The sequence below is a fragment of the Alligator sinensis genome, unplaced genomic scaffold (assembly GCF_000455745.1).
Source record: "Alligator sinensis unplaced genomic scaffold, ASM45574v1 scaffold366_1, whole genome shotgun sequence".
In the NCBI taxonomy this organism is placed as follows: domain Eukaryota; kingdom Metazoa; phylum Chordata; order Crocodylia; family Alligatoridae; genus Alligator; species Alligator sinensis.
In genome coordinates this window covers 1,591,913-1,610,962 of record NW_005841851.1, presented here as the reverse complement: position 1 = coordinate 1,610,962, position 19,050 = coordinate 1,591,913, and the positions used below count along the sequence as shown (strand labels likewise).

General features: G+C 58.1%; 1 protein-coding gene across 1 annotated transcript in view; it reads right to left on the bottom strand.

The window, feature by feature from the left end:
• DISP3 (dispatched RND transporter family member 3) overlaps positions 1 to 19,050 on the bottom strand; it is a 30,270-nt gene that overhangs the window by 1,085 nt on the left and 10,135 nt on the right. The window contains exons 3-22 of the mRNA XM_014523011.2: positions 16,940 to 17,879; positions 14,619 to 14,838; positions 12,509 to 12,645; positions 11,884 to 12,018; positions 11,443 to 11,603; positions 11,137 to 11,276; positions 10,513 to 10,658; positions 9,971 to 10,132; positions 9,426 to 9,587; positions 9,011 to 9,133; positions 8,215 to 8,351; positions 7,427 to 7,608; positions 6,640 to 6,770; positions 6,025 to 6,200; positions 4,757 to 4,883; positions 3,555 to 3,700; positions 3,041 to 3,200; positions 2,473 to 2,586; positions 836 to 1,002; positions 2 to 434 (exon numbers count right to left, since the gene is read on the bottom strand). Coding sequence (XP_014378497.2) covers positions 72 to 434; positions 836 to 1,002; positions 2,473 to 2,586; positions 3,041 to 3,200; positions 3,555 to 3,700; positions 4,757 to 4,883; positions 6,025 to 6,200; positions 6,640 to 6,770; positions 7,427 to 7,608; positions 8,215 to 8,351; positions 9,011 to 9,133; positions 9,426 to 9,587; positions 9,971 to 10,132; positions 10,513 to 10,658; positions 11,137 to 11,276; positions 11,443 to 11,603; positions 11,884 to 12,018; positions 12,509 to 12,645; positions 14,619 to 14,838; positions 16,940 to 17,879 — 4,029 coding nt within the window. The 3' untranslated portion in view covers positions 2 to 71. The remainder of the gene's footprint in view (position 1; positions 435 to 835; positions 1,003 to 2,472; positions 2,587 to 3,040; positions 3,201 to 3,554; positions 3,701 to 4,756; positions 4,884 to 6,024; positions 6,201 to 6,639; positions 6,771 to 7,426; positions 7,609 to 8,214; positions 8,352 to 9,010; positions 9,134 to 9,425; positions 9,588 to 9,970; positions 10,133 to 10,512; positions 10,659 to 11,136; positions 11,277 to 11,442; positions 11,604 to 11,883; positions 12,019 to 12,508; positions 12,646 to 14,618; positions 14,839 to 16,939; positions 17,880 to 19,050) is intronic.

Sequence of the window (19,050 nt, the reverse complement as noted above, 5' to 3'; positions counted from 1 at the left end):
AAAAAAAAAAAAAAAAAAAAAAAAGAGGGGGGGTGTGGATTGCAAGGTTGGGGTGAGGGGGAGGGGGCACACTATAGGGTCATCCCGTTGGGCAGTGGGATCTTGAATCCGCTCTCCAGAAGCGCCAGGCAGACGCCCAGGCCGGCAAGGCCAGCAAGAAGCACCCCCGCCAGGGCTTTGAGGAAGGAAGTCCTGCTCCGGGTGAAGGTGCCAGGGCCCAGGATGCTGAGCAGGGCGGTGCTCACAGTCAGCGTGTACAGGATGGAGACGCCCGTGTTGAGGGCCACAATCTTCCCGAATTTGGCAAAGGGTGCGATGATGCAGAAGAAGAGTGGGACTGTGGCGATCACGGTGGTGACGGCACTGGAGACGATGGCCACACCCACATGCCGCACAGCTTCCATCGTCCTCCACTGGCGGCAGGCAGTGGGGTCCTGGGGATCAGGGCAGTGAGGTTAGCAGGCAGCCCTTGGGCACAGGAGGTTGTGCCCATGCCTGAGCGGGAGCTTCTAGCTGCCAAGGTGGCTGCAGTTCTGCCAGCCAATGGCACAGACCCGGTGGGAGCTGCACCAGCATCAGTCACACTGAGTGGGGGCATGCAATAGGGCATCCGTCATACCGCCCCAGTACAGGCAGGGCCTAAGAAGCAGCATTTGGATTCAGCTACACCAGCTCCTCCACCCCAGGGGCAGAGTGCTGGGAGCTCCCCTACTCTAGCCTCCTGGCTGGGGCAGGCCCTGGCTCTCCCTGCCCCTTGCAGGAGGCATAGGGAGGAAGGGTACTCTGAACCCTGCCATGGCCCCACACCCCCTCCGGCAAGTAAAAGGGAACTCACCTCAGCCTGGTGGAGTGGCAGGCTCTCTCCTGCCAGCAGGTAGCCCTCCACCAGGTGCACACAGTAATCCACTGAGGAGCCCACAAGGATGGAGAGGGAAATGGCCTCAACTGCACCCATCTCCCAGCCGGACCAGTACATGATGGTCACCACCAGGCAGACCACCCCTGCACAGAGAAGCCAGAGAGGAACATCAAGCAAACTCCAGACTCTCACTGAGGACCAGCCCCAGCCAGTGCAGCTCCACTGAGCTCAACAGGGGATGCAGGGAACTGTCTATGTAGTATGCTTACAGGCTGCCCTGACCTATCTGAGTCATACCTTCTCCTCCCCATGTGGGGTGGAAAGGGGCAGAGCCTCTCTACACCAGGGTAGGGGACGTGGCCTGCACTCCCAGCTCATTAAGCATCTGTGTGCTGTGCTGATGGGGGACCAGGAGCCTAGATTTGATAGAAGGCTGGGGAGAAAGAGAGCCAGACAGACTGCTAGGAATGAGCATGCTGGAAAGCCAAAAGAACGCTTGGCAAAGAGCACAGGGGGTGTGTGTGTGCTCGCACATGTACTCACATCCCTCCCCACAACATGAAAGAGGCTTCCTTGGTTTGCTTGTCGGAGTTCTGCACACCGTGTGGGCATGCACAAGTATGTGTGTGTGTGTATTCCTATACCTGCCACATGGAAAAGGCTCCTGTGGTTTGCTTGCTGGTGCATGCGCACACACGTATTCACCTACCCATTCTCTTACTGGCATTCTGTGCAGTGTCTGACCCCAGCACTTTTTCCTGCCTAGGCAGGGGGGTCGGGCTGTTGAGGTCCCTTCCGACCCTACCAACTATGAATCCGTATGTGTGTATGAGCATTCACCTACCCACTTTCTCAGTTTGCTCGCTAGCATTGTATGCAGTGTGTATATCCACGTGCGTATGTGCATCCACGCCTGTGTGCATACATGTGTGCATGTATTCACCTACCCGCTCCCTCGGTTTGCTCGCTGATATTCTGCACAGTGCGCACGCTTCCCTTTCAGGCAATGAGCACTGTTTATCTGTCAGCCATGAGTGGGAGACTAAGTGGTTTTAAAATGATAGATTTGATTTTTATACTGAGAAGTTTAGCAACATGCTTAGTCCGTAATATTGTCAAAGCCCAGCCAGGGACAGGGAGCCTATTTACAAATTTGTTTAAAACACTAACAAACCCGCTAACACATGCAGCTTTACCCAGGCCCCCCCACAGCTTGGAAACAGCAGAGGTGGCGCTGTGCTTTGGAATGGAGAGCGATTGTTATTTGAAGCATGTGGGACTTAATCACATTATTATACATAAGAGGCAGGGATGGCGTTTGTGTAGCTCAAACCCTTATTTAAACAAATAGAAGGGATTATGGAGATGAAATGCTCGAGAAATTAGGCACAAGAGTCTTCTATTGCAATGCAGCCCTTTGGCACGCTCAGGGCAAGTGGTTCCTCCCCCTCATGCCTGGGTCAGACAGGAGTGAAGGGAGAGAAAAATTAAGCCCAGAGAAGTGACCTGGGTGGAAATCAGGAGTAGGCAGAGCTGTATCAAAGCAGAATGGAGCCCTGGTGCTGGCTCCTGCAGGAGATGTTCAGTGCAACCTGCTGGGGGCATGCTCTTACCTAGGATGCTCAGCAGCACGGGCAGCAGGAGGAGGATGTGGGTGGTGAAGACAGCAACCGCCGCCACACAGATGACCAGCGAGAGGATGAGGCCATACAGGGCACTCTGTACTCCTGCAAGACAACCCCACCCCCAGCATGGTCATGGCATCAGGTGGGAGCAAGACCTATCAGAGGTGGGCAGGGCGCAGCTGTGGGGTTCACCCTGTTGAAGCCCTGGCTGGCCAGGATACTGAGGGGCACTAGGTTAGGTAAAGGGGAAGATGCATGGGGCCAGGGATCAGGAGGTTTCCACCTGCATCACCGAGCTACTGTGTGATCTCAGGCAAGTTGCTCTCTGCCAGTGCCTTAGTTTCCCCTCCTGCCCTCGCTCTACTGTCTTGTTTACTTTGCAAGCTCTTTGGGGCAGAGACCTCCCCTCATTCAGTGTCTGACCAGGGGCAGACTGCTCTTGGCCAGGCATGGGGGTGCAAGCCCAAGGCAACATGGGGTGCAGGTGTCAGGAAAAAGCTCAGGTGAGTAGAGGCAGGGCATGGTGCAGGGGGGGAAGGAGGTGGAGGCCCCCTGCCTATGATCTCCATGAAGATTTGCTTCCAGTGCTCGCAGGTCTGGAAGCCGCGGCGCAGGGCAGATTCTTCAGGCAGGAGCTGGAGCTGCTGCTGCAGGAACGTCTCCCACTTGAGGTAGTCTGAGTAGGTCTGGAAGGATGACTTGCCCTTGTAAGTTGTCTGTGAGGAAGAGAGTGGGTCATTTCTGGGTTGGCAGAGCAGCGATGCCCCATGCTCCTCCAGGCTAGGGGGCTACCTCATTCTAAGTCCCAGCAGGAGGAGCGGTCGTATCGATCTGCACCTTCCCCTCTGCCTTGTCCCCCTCCTTGGGGCTTTGTCTCAGTGATAGGGGTGACTGTGTCCCCACCCAGCTCAGAGCCAGGACTCTTTCCAGGTGCCCCTGCACAGCCCAGGCTGCCAAAGGGATCCACTCCCTTGTGGGGACAGCATGGTCTCTACCCGAACTGCCAGGGCCAGCTTTCTGTTGCCAGCTGGCAGGTGGGGCAGGCCAGGAGCCCGGGGTGGCGCCCTCACCGATTCAAAGGCCATGGAGATCCACTGCACCTTGCCATCCTTCACCCCCACCGCCCCGTGGGAGAGCTGCCCAGGCAGCAGGTTCGGCTCAGGGATGTTCTTGCACTCAGGGTGCAACATCTGCAGAAAGGAGGAGATGCTGTAACCTGAAGAGGAAGAGAGAGCAAGGGGTAGGGAAGGGGCAGGGACACAAGAGCAGGGGGGACAGAAGAGAGAGTTGCAGTTCTTGCTTAAGAACAGCTGCTTCTCTTTGCAGTCTCTCTGCCCACCACAGGGGACTCAATGTACCGCACCATGGAGCCCCTCACTCCCTAGGGCCCAGCGCTCTCAGCTCCCACTAGCTCAGGGAGGAGCAGATGCCAGGCATTCAGGACAGGGCCCCAAACAGTCCCTGAACAAGCATGAGGCCATATTAGACGGTGAAGCTGCCAAGCCAGGGGACAGTGCCAAGACCCAGCACAGGGGGGACCCATGGGCAAGCAGGAGCAGCAGCACAGTTGAGAACACAGGATGGATAGGGCAGGGAGCTGGCTCCCAGCCGGCAGCAACCACAGCCTTGGCCTCCTCTTCTGAAACCATCCCAGGATACCCAGACAGGAGTCCACTTCCAGCTGGCTCCACCCTGCTGCTGTACCTGTGCCTGCCAAAGGGGCACGGCTGCTCCCCTGGAGTGGGGGGGATCATCAACTTAGTATCAGCCACCCCCTGCCTGAGTGACAGGCCTGGTCCTCTCCTACTAATGCCAGGGCAAGCCGGGAGGGGCTCCGCCACCATTAGCAAAGCTGCTCTGATGCTCATGGGGAAGGCTGAGAGCGCTGCCAGCCCTGTGTTCGGTGAAGGAGGAGAGGGCTGAGATGCCCTGGGAGAGAGGAAGCTGGGAGATACCTGGGCTGCTGTTCCCATCTGCAGCCTTGCTGGGCAAAGCGACAGGTTGGTAAAACCCTGCTGTGAGCAGGGTGGGAGCTTGGCTGCACAAAGCACCTCCCTGGTGCCCCCAGGCCAAGCAAACAGAGCTATGGGGTGAACAGTCTGCAGGGCAGGTGCAGGGGACAGGTTTCAGGGGAAGTCTGTACCCAGACGGGGGGGGCAGGAGCACATAGGTGTTCTGTGACTCTCCGAGCCAGCCCTCAGCACAGACTTGGCCTTTCCCTGAAAGCCCATGAATTCCCGGGGTGGGAACAGGTAGTCTCTGCCCTACATACCCGAGGGCAGGCACTGGGCCCCTCCAGGCTTCACCAGTTCAGCGTTGGCAGCGATGGCCTTGCAGATGCGGCACAGGCTGCCAATCTCTTTGAAGAGGTCGAAGCTGTCATCGTAGATGACGCTGCCCTTTCACAAGGAGACACAACAGCGAGAGCAGGACACATGAGGCACATGTCCCATCACTGGCAATGTGACCAACCACACAACCGTGAGCTGAGCGAGGAGTGGCCCCAATGCTGGGCACTGCCTGAGCCTCCCAGCTCCACACACCGCTATCCTGACTGGGAACAAGATGCTGTGGCACTAACAGCTTGGCGGGAGTGCTCCCTACCCTCACAACACTGCCAGGTCATAGCAGTGTCCAAACCCCAGCCCAGCCACCTAAACTGGAGGCCTCTGTGCCCCAGGGACTCTCCCACCCACAGGGCTCAAGGCCTGTCCACACACAAGCCTCACCCCAATTGGTCTGCCCTGGTTCAGGTCCACTAGTACAGCCCTTAGTGTGAGCACAGCTCTGCCAACATAAAGGACTGTAGGGCAATGGAGCTTATCCCTGTAAGGGAAAAGCCAGATGTGAGGTACTGCACAGCCTACAGACTGGCCTAACTGGCCAGGATTCAAACCCAAAAACCAGGCTAGCAAAAAGAGCTCAAACTGCCTGCTGGGCACCAAGGCAGAATGCACCAAAGTGCCTTGCCCCTTTGGCAGGCACAGGCCCTTTGGCCCCAAGTGCCCTGGCTGCATCCCACTCGGCTCTGGGAAGAAAGATGGGTGCTCTGCCTGGCCCATCCTTGAGGTGCCAGCAGCTCTGGGGCATCTCTCCAGTGACAGTGATTAGCAGAGGTGCACTGGGGAAGTGGCAGTCACATGTCAGGCTATCTGGCTTAGGAACTAAGCTGCCCTGGGGCAAGTCACCCTCAGCAGGCTCTCCCTCGCAAGGCTGATCCATATTTATTTATGCTAATACCTCGCAGCAGGGGAGGCAATAATTACAGAGCGAGGGCTGTGGAACTTGCAGCTAGGTTGATTTGCCTCTAAACCCCATGGAGAGGCTGCCTGGTCTCACAGTTATTAGCTCTGGGGCTCGGATAGCATTGGAGCACTTGGAGCAAGGAGCTCTGATTTCTGTCGGGCAGGCACAGTAAGATGTGGGTGGGCTCTCCTCCGAGCCTTATCCCAGCGTTCCTGCCTCCGCTATTCTCTCGGGGCAGCAGTGGGGAGAGCTGGCTGGGCTTTGTGCTTGTGACTCCCGGGAAAGTGCGTGTACCATGTCTCCAATGACGTGGTTATCCGGGCGCCGGGTGCGGTTCACCCCTTGGATGCCAAACACCACGAACACCATGGCTCCCGTGTCCACCAGAGGCCGCACGGCCGGCTTCCCACATCCTGCGTTCATGCAAGGGTTAAACCCCGATGTGGTAGAGGGCTTCACCTTAGGGGCTGCTGTCAGAGCAAGAAGGGGGGAGGTTAAACACACAGGCGTGCAAGGAAGGAGGCCACGGTAGACAGGCCAGCCCTCCTTGAGCAGCTGTAGCTAGACAGATCCAGCCATAGGTGATAAATATATGGGGGCCTGAAAGCCCTGGCCCCCTTCAGGAAGAGGCCCTGAAATGGGAACATCAAATCCCAGTCCCGCTGGTGCTGGGTAGGCAGGGGGTACCTTGCCATGGTGGCATGGCTGCTGTGGGGCTCCTAGGAAGATGGCAGGAGGGTGGTGAGCCCCAAGCCTGCAGCAGATAGCCAGCATCTGCCCCCACTCGGCTCTACTCTGGCCATCCACTGTGGAGGGGGCATCATCATAGCCTCCCCCCACCGCCCCGGCAAAAATTAAAGTTAGTGCCTATGGACCCCGCCCTTGGCCCTACACTTCCACCTCACTTACCTTTCTCACTGGGCACATAGAGGATACCCTTGGTAGGACCGTCTGGGCTGGAGCTGAGCAAACAGCCAGGGGGTGCCACACACACTCTGCCGTGGTACGGGGGCTTGCGTGACTGGGCGAAGTACAGCTTCCTGTATAGCAAACAAAGCCCATTATGGGATATTTTGAGCAGGTGGAAAGGCAGGGCCCCCACACCACCTACTAGCAGCTGGGTCAAGGTCTGACAGTGCAAGACAGCACTGAGGCTTTGCAACAGGGAATGTGCCAGGACAAGGAGAGGCAGGGAAAGAACAGGGCAGATGGTCTGGGCAGAAGGGAGGGTGAGAGTCAAGGAGCTGGAGGGAATGACTGGTTTATCATGCAGTACCTCCATCACACCCCCACCTCTGCCTGGAAGGTGCTTGCTACATCCGTAGTCCTACCAGTCTGGACTGCACTTTCCATCTGGGATGCCCAGGACCTGTCCTGGGTAGGGGAGGGGCATTGCAACACACCCAGGCTTTGCAGATGGTGCTGTTCTGCTCATCATGGCCTGGTGGAACATGGATCTCCCTGCTCATGGCTGGTGGAAAATCTCTAGCAGACTGGAGCAGTGGAGAGGCTGCAAGGCCTCAAGCATCTGATTCTGCCTAGCACAGGGCAGCAGTGCATTGTAGCCTTCTCCGAGGCCCAGAGAGGTGACACGGCTTAGGAAAGGAAAGGAACCCAGGCGTCCCGTCTCCCCACCCTTGCACTAGCCACTGCTGTGCCCCTCCCCAGCTCCATGCCCCCACCCCCCGGCAGTTACCGTGTGTGTTGCTGCTCTTTGGCCGCCACGTAGAAACTGAAGTCAAACTTCCAGCCTCTCTTGGTGTCACAGGACAAGGTGGTCATCATCCACTTCCTGGGGCTCTTCTGCGTAAGCAGCCCTACTGTGGACACACAAGCGGTCAGCTTCCTGGTGAAGTTACCGAAAGGCGCTCTATACACCTAAGCAATGGATTAATGAAAACAGACACTTAACTCCACAGGGCCGCAGCTGAGCATGCCTTAGTATCACACCCTCCCCTGGGCCCTGGCCTGGCCCAGTCCCAGAGTGGGCCTGGATGGGATGGGTCAGACCATTGGCATTATGACCCCATCCCTGCACCCTGCTTGCTCCCCAGCACATGGGGAGCAGAGTTATAGTCAGTGCCCGACTTCCAGCAGAGTTGAGTGGTTTGGTTTGGCCACGCATCTGCTGTCCAGTGTATGCAGACAGAGAGCAAAGGTTCGGCTCAAATGGCGTGGGAGCTTCTGCGGGGTTGGCTCAGCAGAGGAAGCCTGGCTTCCCATAGCCTGCTTTGATCTTCCTTGGGACTGAGCTACCCCCAGCTCCCACAGAAGTGTCCGCGGTGGAATGATGTCTCAAGACCAGGCACAAAGTGTTCCGATAGGTGGCTACCAGGGACGGCAGAAGTAGTACTGGTGCCAGCTGAACTGCCTACAGGGCGAGCACTGCCCTGTGACCCCCACAGGCCCCTGCACAGTGGGGGTGAGACACGTGAGCTGGTCACCTGGGGTGGGCCGTGCTCCACCTTCCCTAAACACACTCACCTGGAATGAGGGCACCTCGCCATCTCCCGGGGACACCAACTGCCAGGGCGCAGGAACGCTGGCGTTGAGTGAGAACCTGTAGATGGCTGGCCTGCCCTTGCTCTTGGACTTGGAGATGTATACAGTCCCCTGGAGATCTAGAGGGCACAGCACAATTGCGCGGAGGGCAGTCATCCACAAAGGTGCAAACACAGAGGCTTCCCTGACATTCTTCCCTCCCCAGCATGACCCTCCTGACAGCAAGGCCCTTCCCAAAGGGCTTTCAGAACAAGAGGCTGGTGTAACTCTCATAACTCCACAGACTTCCATGGGTGATGCTGATTTATGCTCAGTTGGGAGCTGGCCCCTTAACCAGCCCATCCTCAAAAGCACCCCCCCAAGTAGCTGGTGGGACTATCAAGCCCTAAGCCATGGGAGCAAGAAACAAGGCCCAGAGGCTCCTAGTCCTAGCCGTGTGCTCAGGCTACTGGACCCTGCTGCCACTCTGCTAAGCAGTTCCTCCCAAAGGCCTCTCTGCTGCAAGTCTTGGTCCCTGTGGGGGCTGGGGAGCAGAAGCAGTGGGCACACTGACTGCTTAGAGGTCATCCGAGGGCAGGATGTTCCCAGGAGCTCCTCACCCACTGAACCATACAACATTCGTCTGGGGCTTGGTGGGGGTGTCTGCAGCTCTCTCTCATCTGCCAAGAGTGCACTCAGCTGCCATCTTTACTAGGGGGGACCTGGGGCACCTCAGAGCACACACCCTGCCTAAAGCCAGAGAGAGTACCAGCAGGTGTTTGAGCCTTTGTGAACTTACCTGGCTGTGCAGCCTCACCCGTGCCCCCTCTGCTCCCCCAGGGAAGCCCCGAGCCCCGCTTCTTCTTCTCCAAGGAGGTCCGGATGTTGTTCTGCAAGCTATGGGGCTTTTCCTGAAACAAACCTGTCCCACAAGGTTAGTCAGGGGGGAAAGGACCAGGGGCCTAGTCAGGGACCAGCCACACCAGTGCACCCTGTAGAGGCAGGGAACACACAGAGGACCCTGCCAGCCTGCACTGGTATCACACGGACATTGCCTTGACTGGCCCTGGGCAACATGCTGAGGAGGGGGGCTTGGAGGAGGGGAAGACACCAGTTGTCAAGGTTGAACAGCACCATGGGCAGAAACAAAGGAAAAGTTTTGCTTAATACGTATCTCAGTCCCCAGCCCAGGTCACACCATGAGGAGCCCTCACCTGAGCAAGTGACGCAGGAGATGCCCTCGGCGCTCAGGTTGTACTTGAGGTCCAGCAACACCTGGATGTTGGTGTCGGGCCGGAACAGGATGGGAGCGCGGCTAGCGGGGCGGAGGCGGCTAGCGAAGAATATGGACAGGATGAGGACTAGGACAAAGAGCCCTGCAATGAGAGGCACAGCCAGCGTGTGGGACTCAGCATGACTCTCACACTCCCGGCATCTCCGGGGGTTTTCCAGAGATGTGCGCCCAGGGCAGTGGGAGAGGGGGCAAGGCAGGCCCCTCAGGAAACCTCCAAGCATAGAGAATCTGGGTCCCCAGCTGCCCAGGGACAGAGTGCTGCCCAGAAGCCACTTTACTAACCACACGGGAGCAATGCAGCTGTGTCTGCCAAACCCCAGAGGGGAGCTCCGTGACACCTGGGGAAGGCTGGCAGGGTGAGACACTGTCTGAGCAAGGAGTGCATGGCTGGTGTTGCCAGCACTTGTGTGCAGAGGGGCCAGGGTGTGAAGTGCCCTGAGGAAGGGCATCTCCTGCCCATCTTACCCATGATCACCCATCGGCTCTTCACAGCAGACCACAGCACCCAGTGCTGAAGCAGCTCCTGCAGGTGGGCTATCAGGTGACCGCGGCTGCTCTTCTCAGTGGGACCCTGCAAGCTCTCTGGCAGCACCGACACCAAGGGCACATCTCCGATCTCTGGAGTCACTGTGGAGAGAGGCCAGAGGCATCACCTGAGAGCCCTGAACCCGGGGCTGCAGGTTCAGTCGGGCAGTGATATCTGGAGGTTTTGAATCCCAAGCCCTTTGCAAAAAAACACTCTTTGCACCAACTAGAGCTGGGAGGAAGAGCTTGTGGTTAAGGCACTGGCTTGAGGTTTCTTATCCAGCTGGCCACTTCCTAGCTCCCCTGGAGGCCACTTAACAGCCCAATCCAACATGAACTCAAGTCACATGTGGGGCAACTGAGGCACAGGGGGGCATTGCGACTTGTGCAAGGCCTCCACAAACCAGCAGCACTCCTGGGAGAGATGTCAGGACAGCCACTTGCAGACATTCCCTGTCCTGAGAGGGACCCCAAGCACCTACACGAGTCCTCCTCCACGTTGAGCAGCGGGATGTCATCATCGAGGTACGGGAGGGTGCCCCGGGCTGGCCCAGCTGCAGCCTCTGAGACGATGAACAGGTCATCAGCAGTGTGCAAGGAGCTCTTCTTCGTGCACCTCTGACTGCAGCTACAGCAGGGAGGGAATCACCCAGTGTAAGCGGCCCTGTACCCTGCAGCCAGCTGCCACCCAGACCTGGGCAGAGCATCAGCAGAGTGCTCCACCCACTCGGCCTGGAAGTCCACAGCCATAGCCACACGATCAATTCCATGGCTGCTGTGTGGGGTGCACAAGGCCAGGCTGACAGCGGATCACCAGGAGGTTGGACTGGGCATATGGGGCAGGCTGCGCCCAGGACCCCTGTGTGACAGCATTTCAGGTGTGTGCTGTTCTGCTAAGGAATTACACCTGGCCAAGTCCAGAGCCATGCTAATAGGAGGGAAGAGGAGAAATGCAAGGGCCCAAGCAGGTACAGATCTGCATCTCAAAAGCTAGGCTGCCTGCCTGCCTGCAGGGTCTGCATGCCCGCAGCTCAAGGACTGGATGCTGGGAGAGTTCCTCAAGGTGTACAAGTCACAGTGCCTCTGCCAGCCTGGGGGGCTCTCACCTGGCCTGACAGGAGCTCTCCAATGGAGACAAGTAGAGAGTCCAGATCCCAAGCGCAGCCGGCATGGTGAAGAGCACCGCCACCCAGCAGCAGGACACGATCAGTGACATGAAGAGCCCAAAGTCATGTACAGCTGGGATCTGCACAGAGAGACAATTGGGGCAGGAACATAGAGGGCTGAGAGCGGCCACGGCAATGGCCTCGCTGGAGGTATGTTCCTATGGCCCCTCTGCCTGGCTACCTCACAAAGACAGGGGTTGCGGTGGGAAGGCAGAGGGGGCAGACCATCCCACCGCCACAGCTTACCTGCGAGAAGATGTTGGCAGCATAGGCCGCAGCAGTGGTCAAGGAGGTGAAGAAGGTGGCCTTGCCCGCTGTCTGGACAGTGTGGATCATGCGGAGCCGCAGGTCCTTGAGGTGGGTAGCTTGGCGGTAGGTGTTTATGAAGACAAAGACATCATCCACACCTGGGAGGGGACAGAGATGCTCAAACAGGGCCACTCCCGGCAGGTGCGAGTCAGTACCACTCCCTGAAAGGCAGTGCAGCGAGGCAACCACCCCCAGAAAAGGCTCCAGCCCCCAAAGTGCAAGTGCAGCGGCTCTGGGAAGGGGAGGCCTTGTCCCACAGGCTGCCTGCCCCATCCCCCTTCTCCCTCTGCACTAGCTTTCCCCGCACTGGGTGAGATGACCTCCCAATGCAGGTGGGGCCTGGCCGCACTGGCAGCACTCTGAAAGGGAGCCTCTTACCGATGCCCACGATGACGAAGGCAGCCACGCCATTCAGAATGCCCAGGTACTGGATCCCAAAAACGACATGGTACAGGAACAGGGCCACCAGGCAGCTCAGCCCAATGCTGGCAATGCCAAAGAAGGATAGGAACACTGCAGGGGGGAGCAAGAGGGAGGAGACGCCAAGACTGAGCACCAGGGCGCACCTCCACAGTGCCCGAGTTGGTCTAGAGACTAGGGATCCCAGCTCTGGTCCTGGGATGAGGGTGGCTCCCAGAGTCAGAGGAAGGAGCTCCTGCCCCTCCTTTTTATTTTCATTTGTTCAGCTGGAAATGCCAGATCCTGATTTATGGAGGTACTGAGCACCCCCAGCTCTGATGGGCATCGAGGGGGAAAGCAGGTCTCAGCACCTCTGGAAATGGCACCTGTTTGGGAACCTAAAGTCAGAGCCTCGGGCTGCCAGCGGTGGTATCCATGTCCTTGATGTGGAAGTATGGGGCGGGGAACCAGCAATGGTACATGAAGCCTTCCACCCCCACCCAGTTAGCAAGGATCAAAGGGCACACGTGGGTTCATCACACAAGCCACGGACTTCCCTGCACCCATCAGGCCCAGCGGGAAGGGAGATGGAAGCACCCCTTACCTGAGCAAGAGGTGAGGATGTAGACCAACACTGCAATGCAGCTGCTGCTGATGAAGGCCAGCAGCATGTCATTGTTGAAAGTCTTCCTCACCTCATAGTCGAACAAATCTGTCCCACCATACAGCACCTGCACCTTGCTGGGTGGAGGAAGGGAGAGAAAGGAATAGCATGGAGGTGAATGGACAGTGAGGGCACCTACTGAATGCAGCTTCTCCTCCAAAAAGACAGAAGGGCACCAGTCTGGGCACTCGGCCACGTTCCCAGGTAGCAGGTGGGGCGCTGGAATGGCATGGGACTGGGAGGAGAAGCAGGTGAGGTCTGCGCAAGAAGAGGGAGTTTGAACAGCAAGAGCGGGTCTAATGCTGGTACAATTCCTCTGGTGCCCAGCAGCCTGCAGCATTGAGTTCTTGCCATCAGTAAATAGCTCCTGAAGCCCCCAAAGACAATTCCATCTGGAATCTTAATCATTGCTTATTATATTAAGCACAAAGGTAATAACCAGCGGATGCAGCCAGAGTGCCGGCCTAGTGAGAGCTGGGCAATTTACTGGCCTCTGCTGCTGGAAGCTGGCTCAGAGCGGAGGTAATCCGAGATAATTAAAGCCAGGAGCACAATAACCCAGCACCGCAGGAGCCTGCCCATAATCCAGTATTCGCAACAGCTCATCTGCTCCCCGGCTCCTGGTGCTGCTCCCCGTAATTGCAACCCCCCGCCCCCCTGTCCTCGGCTCCTGGCTGGGAGGACTCCACGGCTGCTTGCCATTCAGAGCTGACAAGGACTGGCTGCATTTCGCTTGGCTTTTGAAGATCAGAGTCTCCTCTGCCCAGGAGCGATTGAGATTCAGTAGAGCAGGGGATGGAGGAGTGGCAGCAGGTGCAGGCAGGTGGCAGGATGGAGTGCTCTCCTTCCAGCCATCCCATTCCCAGAGCTGCTGTCCGGGACGCAGCAATCGCACTCTCCCTGCGTAGGCTGGTAGTGAGGCTTGCCCAGTGAACGTGGGAACAGAGCCCCAGTCTCCCCAACCCAGCCACAGTGCAGCACTGTAGAGAAGGGAGCCCATGCAGCACGCTGGGCAACCCCACCCACTGCCCCATCGGCACCAACGCTCACAGGTGGAGTGAAATGGAGGAGGAGCAGACCCCACAACCTCCAGTGAGGACTGCTACACCACTTTTAAGAGACCAGCCTGGGTCAAACAGAGAGCTGATATAAATGGAGACAGTTCTGCTGGGATTGGACGGGTGGAAGGGAACTGGAGAGGAGCTTGATGAATCCCTTCCTGGCTTTGAGGCCAGGTGGGAGCAGACACACCTCGGGCCATGGCCTGTGCCTGCCCCAAATGAACCCACTGGCTGGGGCTCCTCTGCACACCCATGCTGGACCCCATTGTCTATCCCACTATAAACCACACTGGTGTGACCCTAAACCTGTGCTGTGGAGCTGCCTTCCACTTTATGCCCAGGAATGAGAGCAGGAGCTGCTCCTCCAGCCTGTGATGCTGTTGCCAGGCACATCTGCACTGCAGGAGGAGAGGGGCTTGTAGCTTGGGTCCACGGATCTGCACTAGCTTTAGCCTGGTCAGCTTTGGCACCACATACTGTAAAGCTGTGGCAGCAGAGCATCAGCACCAGCATGCCATGCAAGTACCACCCCAATGCCCGTGGCACGGGCTGACGTCTCTGCCAGCACGACTGCTGCAGGGTGTCCCCTGCACTGGCTAGCTGAAGCTGCAATCCAGCTCTGCCTGGCATCTCAACGTCTCAGGAACACAACCGTGGTGCAGGAGGAGTGTGCTAGCGAGGTGTGTAGGAAGCATGTGAACCACAAACACTGTGCAGGCTTCTTCTGCTTCCCCCAAAGCATCATGCTTTGGTTGCTGGCCAAGGCAGGAGACGCAGCCACACCAGACACTCGCCTGAGACCCACAGCCACATCCAGTACTCCTGATGCCCCCAAACACAGCTGGACACCTCCACTCAGCTTTACCCCTGCAGAAGCCCCCAAGCACCGTCATGCAGGGGAGGCGAATGAACTCCATGTACACCTGACGTGCTTCTTCAGCATCTCCTCAAACTCCCGCCTTCCCCAGGCCCCTAGGCACCTGCCTCACCTGGTGGACTGCTTGGCCAGCATGGCCACATAGGTGACCACAAAGCTCTGGAACTTGTGGCGCTGCTCCTCCCACCGGTCCTCCACCGAGTAGTAGTTGGGCAGTGGGGCCCCGAAGAGGATCTCACTCCGCAGGAGGGAGCTCTTCATGTTTTCTGCAGACAGCCCTTCGTCCACGTACCAGTAGAACTCAGGGTGGGTCATGGCCAGCTCCAGTGACCCTGTGGGAGGGACCAGCATGGACTTCGTTAGACACAGCTCAGCTGAAGGAGCATGACTACAGGAGGGGCCCAATACTGGTGAGGTCAAGAGCACCTGCTGGCTCAGGGGACCTCTTCCAGCCATCTACAGCTTCTAAGGGCTGCCCTGGATGGCGCTGCCTTGCAAGAGGTCAGGCAGGGCTATGGAAGCCTCATTGCCCTGACTCACGTGCCCTCTCCATGCAGCTCCTCGGCCCACCATGCTGCCATGCACAGTCAGCACAGAGCCATAGCTGCTCTGAGCACAGGGGCAGGCCGAATCAACCTGGACTACCAGAGCTGGCCACATCCTCCACCCTGTTACAGACAGGGGATCCGAGCAAAGTATCCTCAGTGCAGTAATCTGCTCGATTCCCACCCAATACCCTCCTCCTTTGTGTGTACCCACCACATCCCCAAGCTGGGCTCCAGCCCATCCTCCCAGCCTGGCACACCCAGGAAGCAAGGCTGGAGCTAAACGTGCCACGGGACAGAAGGCAGAAGCCACGTCTCTGCTGTTGCCCACCAGCTCTGCGGTGTGATGGGACTGAGGATACAACTGGGAAGAACGCGCTAGGTGGCATACTGGAGGGACTCCAAACAGCAGCACACACTGCACAAGCCTAAAACAATTGCTGAAACAAGGCCCTGCCCCAGCCCAAGCACAGAGGGGGCAGCCATTCCTGCAAAACAGGGTCCCATGAGGAAGAAACAGTTCCTCCCAGTGCACTGTGCAGAGCAGAGCTGGCAGCACAGAGGCCCAGGCTCTGTGACCCCCCCCCGCCCCAAACTTCAGGATGCAGGAGCCTGTAAGGACAGAGCACGGCCCCTGGGCCTGCTTTGGAGCTGGGAACAGAGGGAGTTAGCAGCTTGCCTACTCCCTGCTTGGCTCCCATTGATTTTCAGCTGCAGCATGTGCCTGGCAGACACAAAAAAGCTCCTTCCCACAGTCATGTCCCTCCCACGGCACAGCTGTGAGTCACTTCCAGCTCCACAGCCACCTCCACCCCCCACCACAGCACCAGGGAAGAGGGATCTGCTAAAAGCAGCACATTCTGGGGATGACTTGCAGAGCAACCCCTCAGCCATGGCCACCCCGTGCTATTAGTCCCACTGGCACTAGGAGCCCCTCCATGCTACCCTGGCAGTGGACACAGTCAATGAGTTATGGGGGAAAAGGCCACTGCCTGAACTGGGATGAGGCAGGTGCTCAGCTGCAGAAAGGGCCGCTCCTCCATCACGCAGCACCATGCATCATCCTGAGCCCCAGGCAGAAAACAGCACATGCACCTTTTCTGTGCTGGCGTGAGTGATCCTAAGAGGTGCCAAGCCATGGAGGACCAACCCAAGAGGCTCCTGGTCTATTTGTGAAGGGTCCAGCCAGGCTACCAACTCAGCAGCAGGATGGCTAGCACAAGGCCCTGAACCACTGCAACAGGCCCAAGAGGATGCCAAGGCAAGCACTGGCCTGTTTCCACCATCAGAGCCCCCAGCCTTGCATTGCTACCTGGCCAGGGCACAGTCCCGAGGGGAGCAGCCAAAAGGAACAGGACAGAAGGCAGAGGGGAGGCTGTGGGCCCTCACAGCCAACCCAGGAAACCCTTGCCTAGCGTATGTGGTGATGACTGTTCCTGGTTGTGCTCCAGCAGGGCCTGCAGCCTGCTGGATGCTGCTCAAACACACGCTGGATGCGACCATCGTAGAACCCTGGCAAGCAGGGGATCGGCGTGTGCAGCCCCTGCCCCAATACCCCAACTACTCCTGGCAGGTCCTGGCCCAACCTGCTCTTAAAAACCAGCTATGGGGATCCCTCCACCCTGGGCAGTCAATCCATTCCAGGGCTCTGCCAGCCTCATAGTTAGAAAGGGTCTCCTGTTTCCAAGCTACCCCTCCCCTGCGCCAATCTAAGCCCTTTAGGCCTGTACAACTCAGAGCAGAGCTGGGGCAAAGCTCACAGCCTTCCTCTCTGCAATAGCCTCACATAGCTGGAGATGTTTCCCCTCCCTGCTCAGCGCCCTTCCCTCTAACAGCACAGCATCACCTGGGGCCCTTGGCCCCATCACCCAGGCTGCACGCAGCTCACCTTGGATGTCAGCCAGGTCCTGCCCCATGCCGTCGTAGTAGATCTTGCCGCCCTTTTCCGTGGGGAAGAAGTACGTCATGAGGGAGCTGGGTGGGGAGCAGTAGGAGTAAGAGCCCAGAGGCAGGTCCTTCAGGACCTCATGGGGCTTCCAGCAGAACTCCCGAAACCGGGGGTGGTCCATGATCTTGCGCTCAATCTCATGGATGGTGACCAGGCGCTCAGTGGTGAAAATGTTGTTTTCAGCATCCCCCCGGGCCAGAAAGATGAGCTCAATGCGCCAGTGTGCATGTGTTTGTGTGTTGGCACTGACATAAGCACTGGAGTAGTCCCAGCGCGAGGCACCCCGGGGCACGCGGGAGCTTTGGTTGGCTGGGCTGTGGTGGGTGGTGGGCCTAGTCCTGCCTCTGGCTGCAGGCGGTGTGGCACTGCGCTTCAGCCGGGTGGCCCCCCCAAGGTGGGAGGCATTGAGGTGCAGCTGCTGAAGTTGCTCGAAGAGGAGCCGCTGCAGGGTCTCCGAGGTGAAGTCAGCCAGGTCCCGGCGGCTGCGGCCCCACGAGCCGAACTGGGACTTGAGGGCCAGGGCGAGGGCATCAAAGCGCTGAGAGGACTCGTGGTTGCGGATCTCAAAGGCATTGTAGGAGATGTCAATGTCCAGTGCCGGATAGTGCAGAAACATGGCCGTGGCCAGGGCAGCCGGGATGGCACAGCCCAAGAAAAGGATAAAGCCGGCACAGTAGGGGTTGGTGAACATCCAGCCAACTGTGTTCCAGAAGCCGGATACTGGCAGCATCGTAGGCAGCAGCTTGGGACTCCACTGACACTTCCCGCATAGCTGGGGGCCCACACTCCTCTTCGGAGGGTTGAAGGCAGCCTCCTCCTCCTCCTCCTCCAGCCAAGCATCCTGCAACAAGGGGTCGTCCTCAGCATCCATGGCCAATGCCTGTGCCAAAGCAAGATGGAGACAGGGTTAACAAGCCATCCCAATCTGCACATCTGCTTGCCCTCCTGAGAGCCCTGATCCTGTCCAGCTGCAAGGAGATCACAGCCACCAACTGCACTGACACCAGCCCCCAGAGCCAGGTGACGAATGCATCAGAAACAGGATGCCAAAGCAGGCCACCATGGCCATGCTGTTCTGTGTCCAGCACTCACTCCTCCCTAAGGACAGGGGTCATGGAGCCTGAAGGGGACATGCTACCATGTGCATACATAGAGCCGCAGTAGTGGCGCTGCTGCAGTTCCCTGACCCTTCCCCAGTGCCCAGAGACAGCTTGTGCTGTGGGATGAAGAATGGACAGGACCCTTTGCTCCTCTCGGCAGTGATGGAAGCAGACTCTCCTTGTAGTATTTATTGCTTTGTTCCTCAGGAGAGCACGCAAGCCCACGCATGTACATGCACCGTGCACAGCCTGCTGTCATGGCCCAGGTTGCCCAAGCCACCCAGCAAGGGGAAGGGGCAAAGGGTGGGAGCCTCACAGCCTGGCTGTGTCTGTGCAGCACAGGAAATGTGCCTCTAATATCCAGGACAGCTGCAGGCACAGGACCCCAAAGATAAAGGCCCCAGAGTTATTCAGCAGTTGACCCCATGCCTCTGATGCAAGCAGCCCCGACCCCAGGCAGCTGAGTGCTCTGATCTGCAGAAGGCAGCCACCGTTGTTTATGCCATCCATGCCTATAGAAAACAGCAGCAATTGCCAGTGGTAGGAACGGAAAATAAGATGGCATTCTCCAGCTTGGCCCCGCTGTCCTGCACTGGGTGGAAGGCCACCATGGCTGTGGGCATGCCCTGACTCTGCAGAGGGGTTAGGTTCATAGGTGTAGGGTCGGAAGGGACCTGAACAGATCATGAAGTCCGACCCCCCTGCCCTGGGCAGGAATGAATACTGGGCTCATATGACCCCTGGTAAGTTTAAGCTCATATGACCCCAGCTAGGTAATTATCAAGCCTCCTTTTAAAGACCCCTGGGGTTGCGTGGTGTGGGCAGGGGAGCACTCTGTGCACCCAGCCCTGCTTGGCGCCACCTCCCAGGCACACCTGTAAGGGCAGCCACATCCAGCTGGCAGTCATTTGTGCCAAAGCCAGCGCAGCCAGGCCCCGGTCAGGGCTGGGG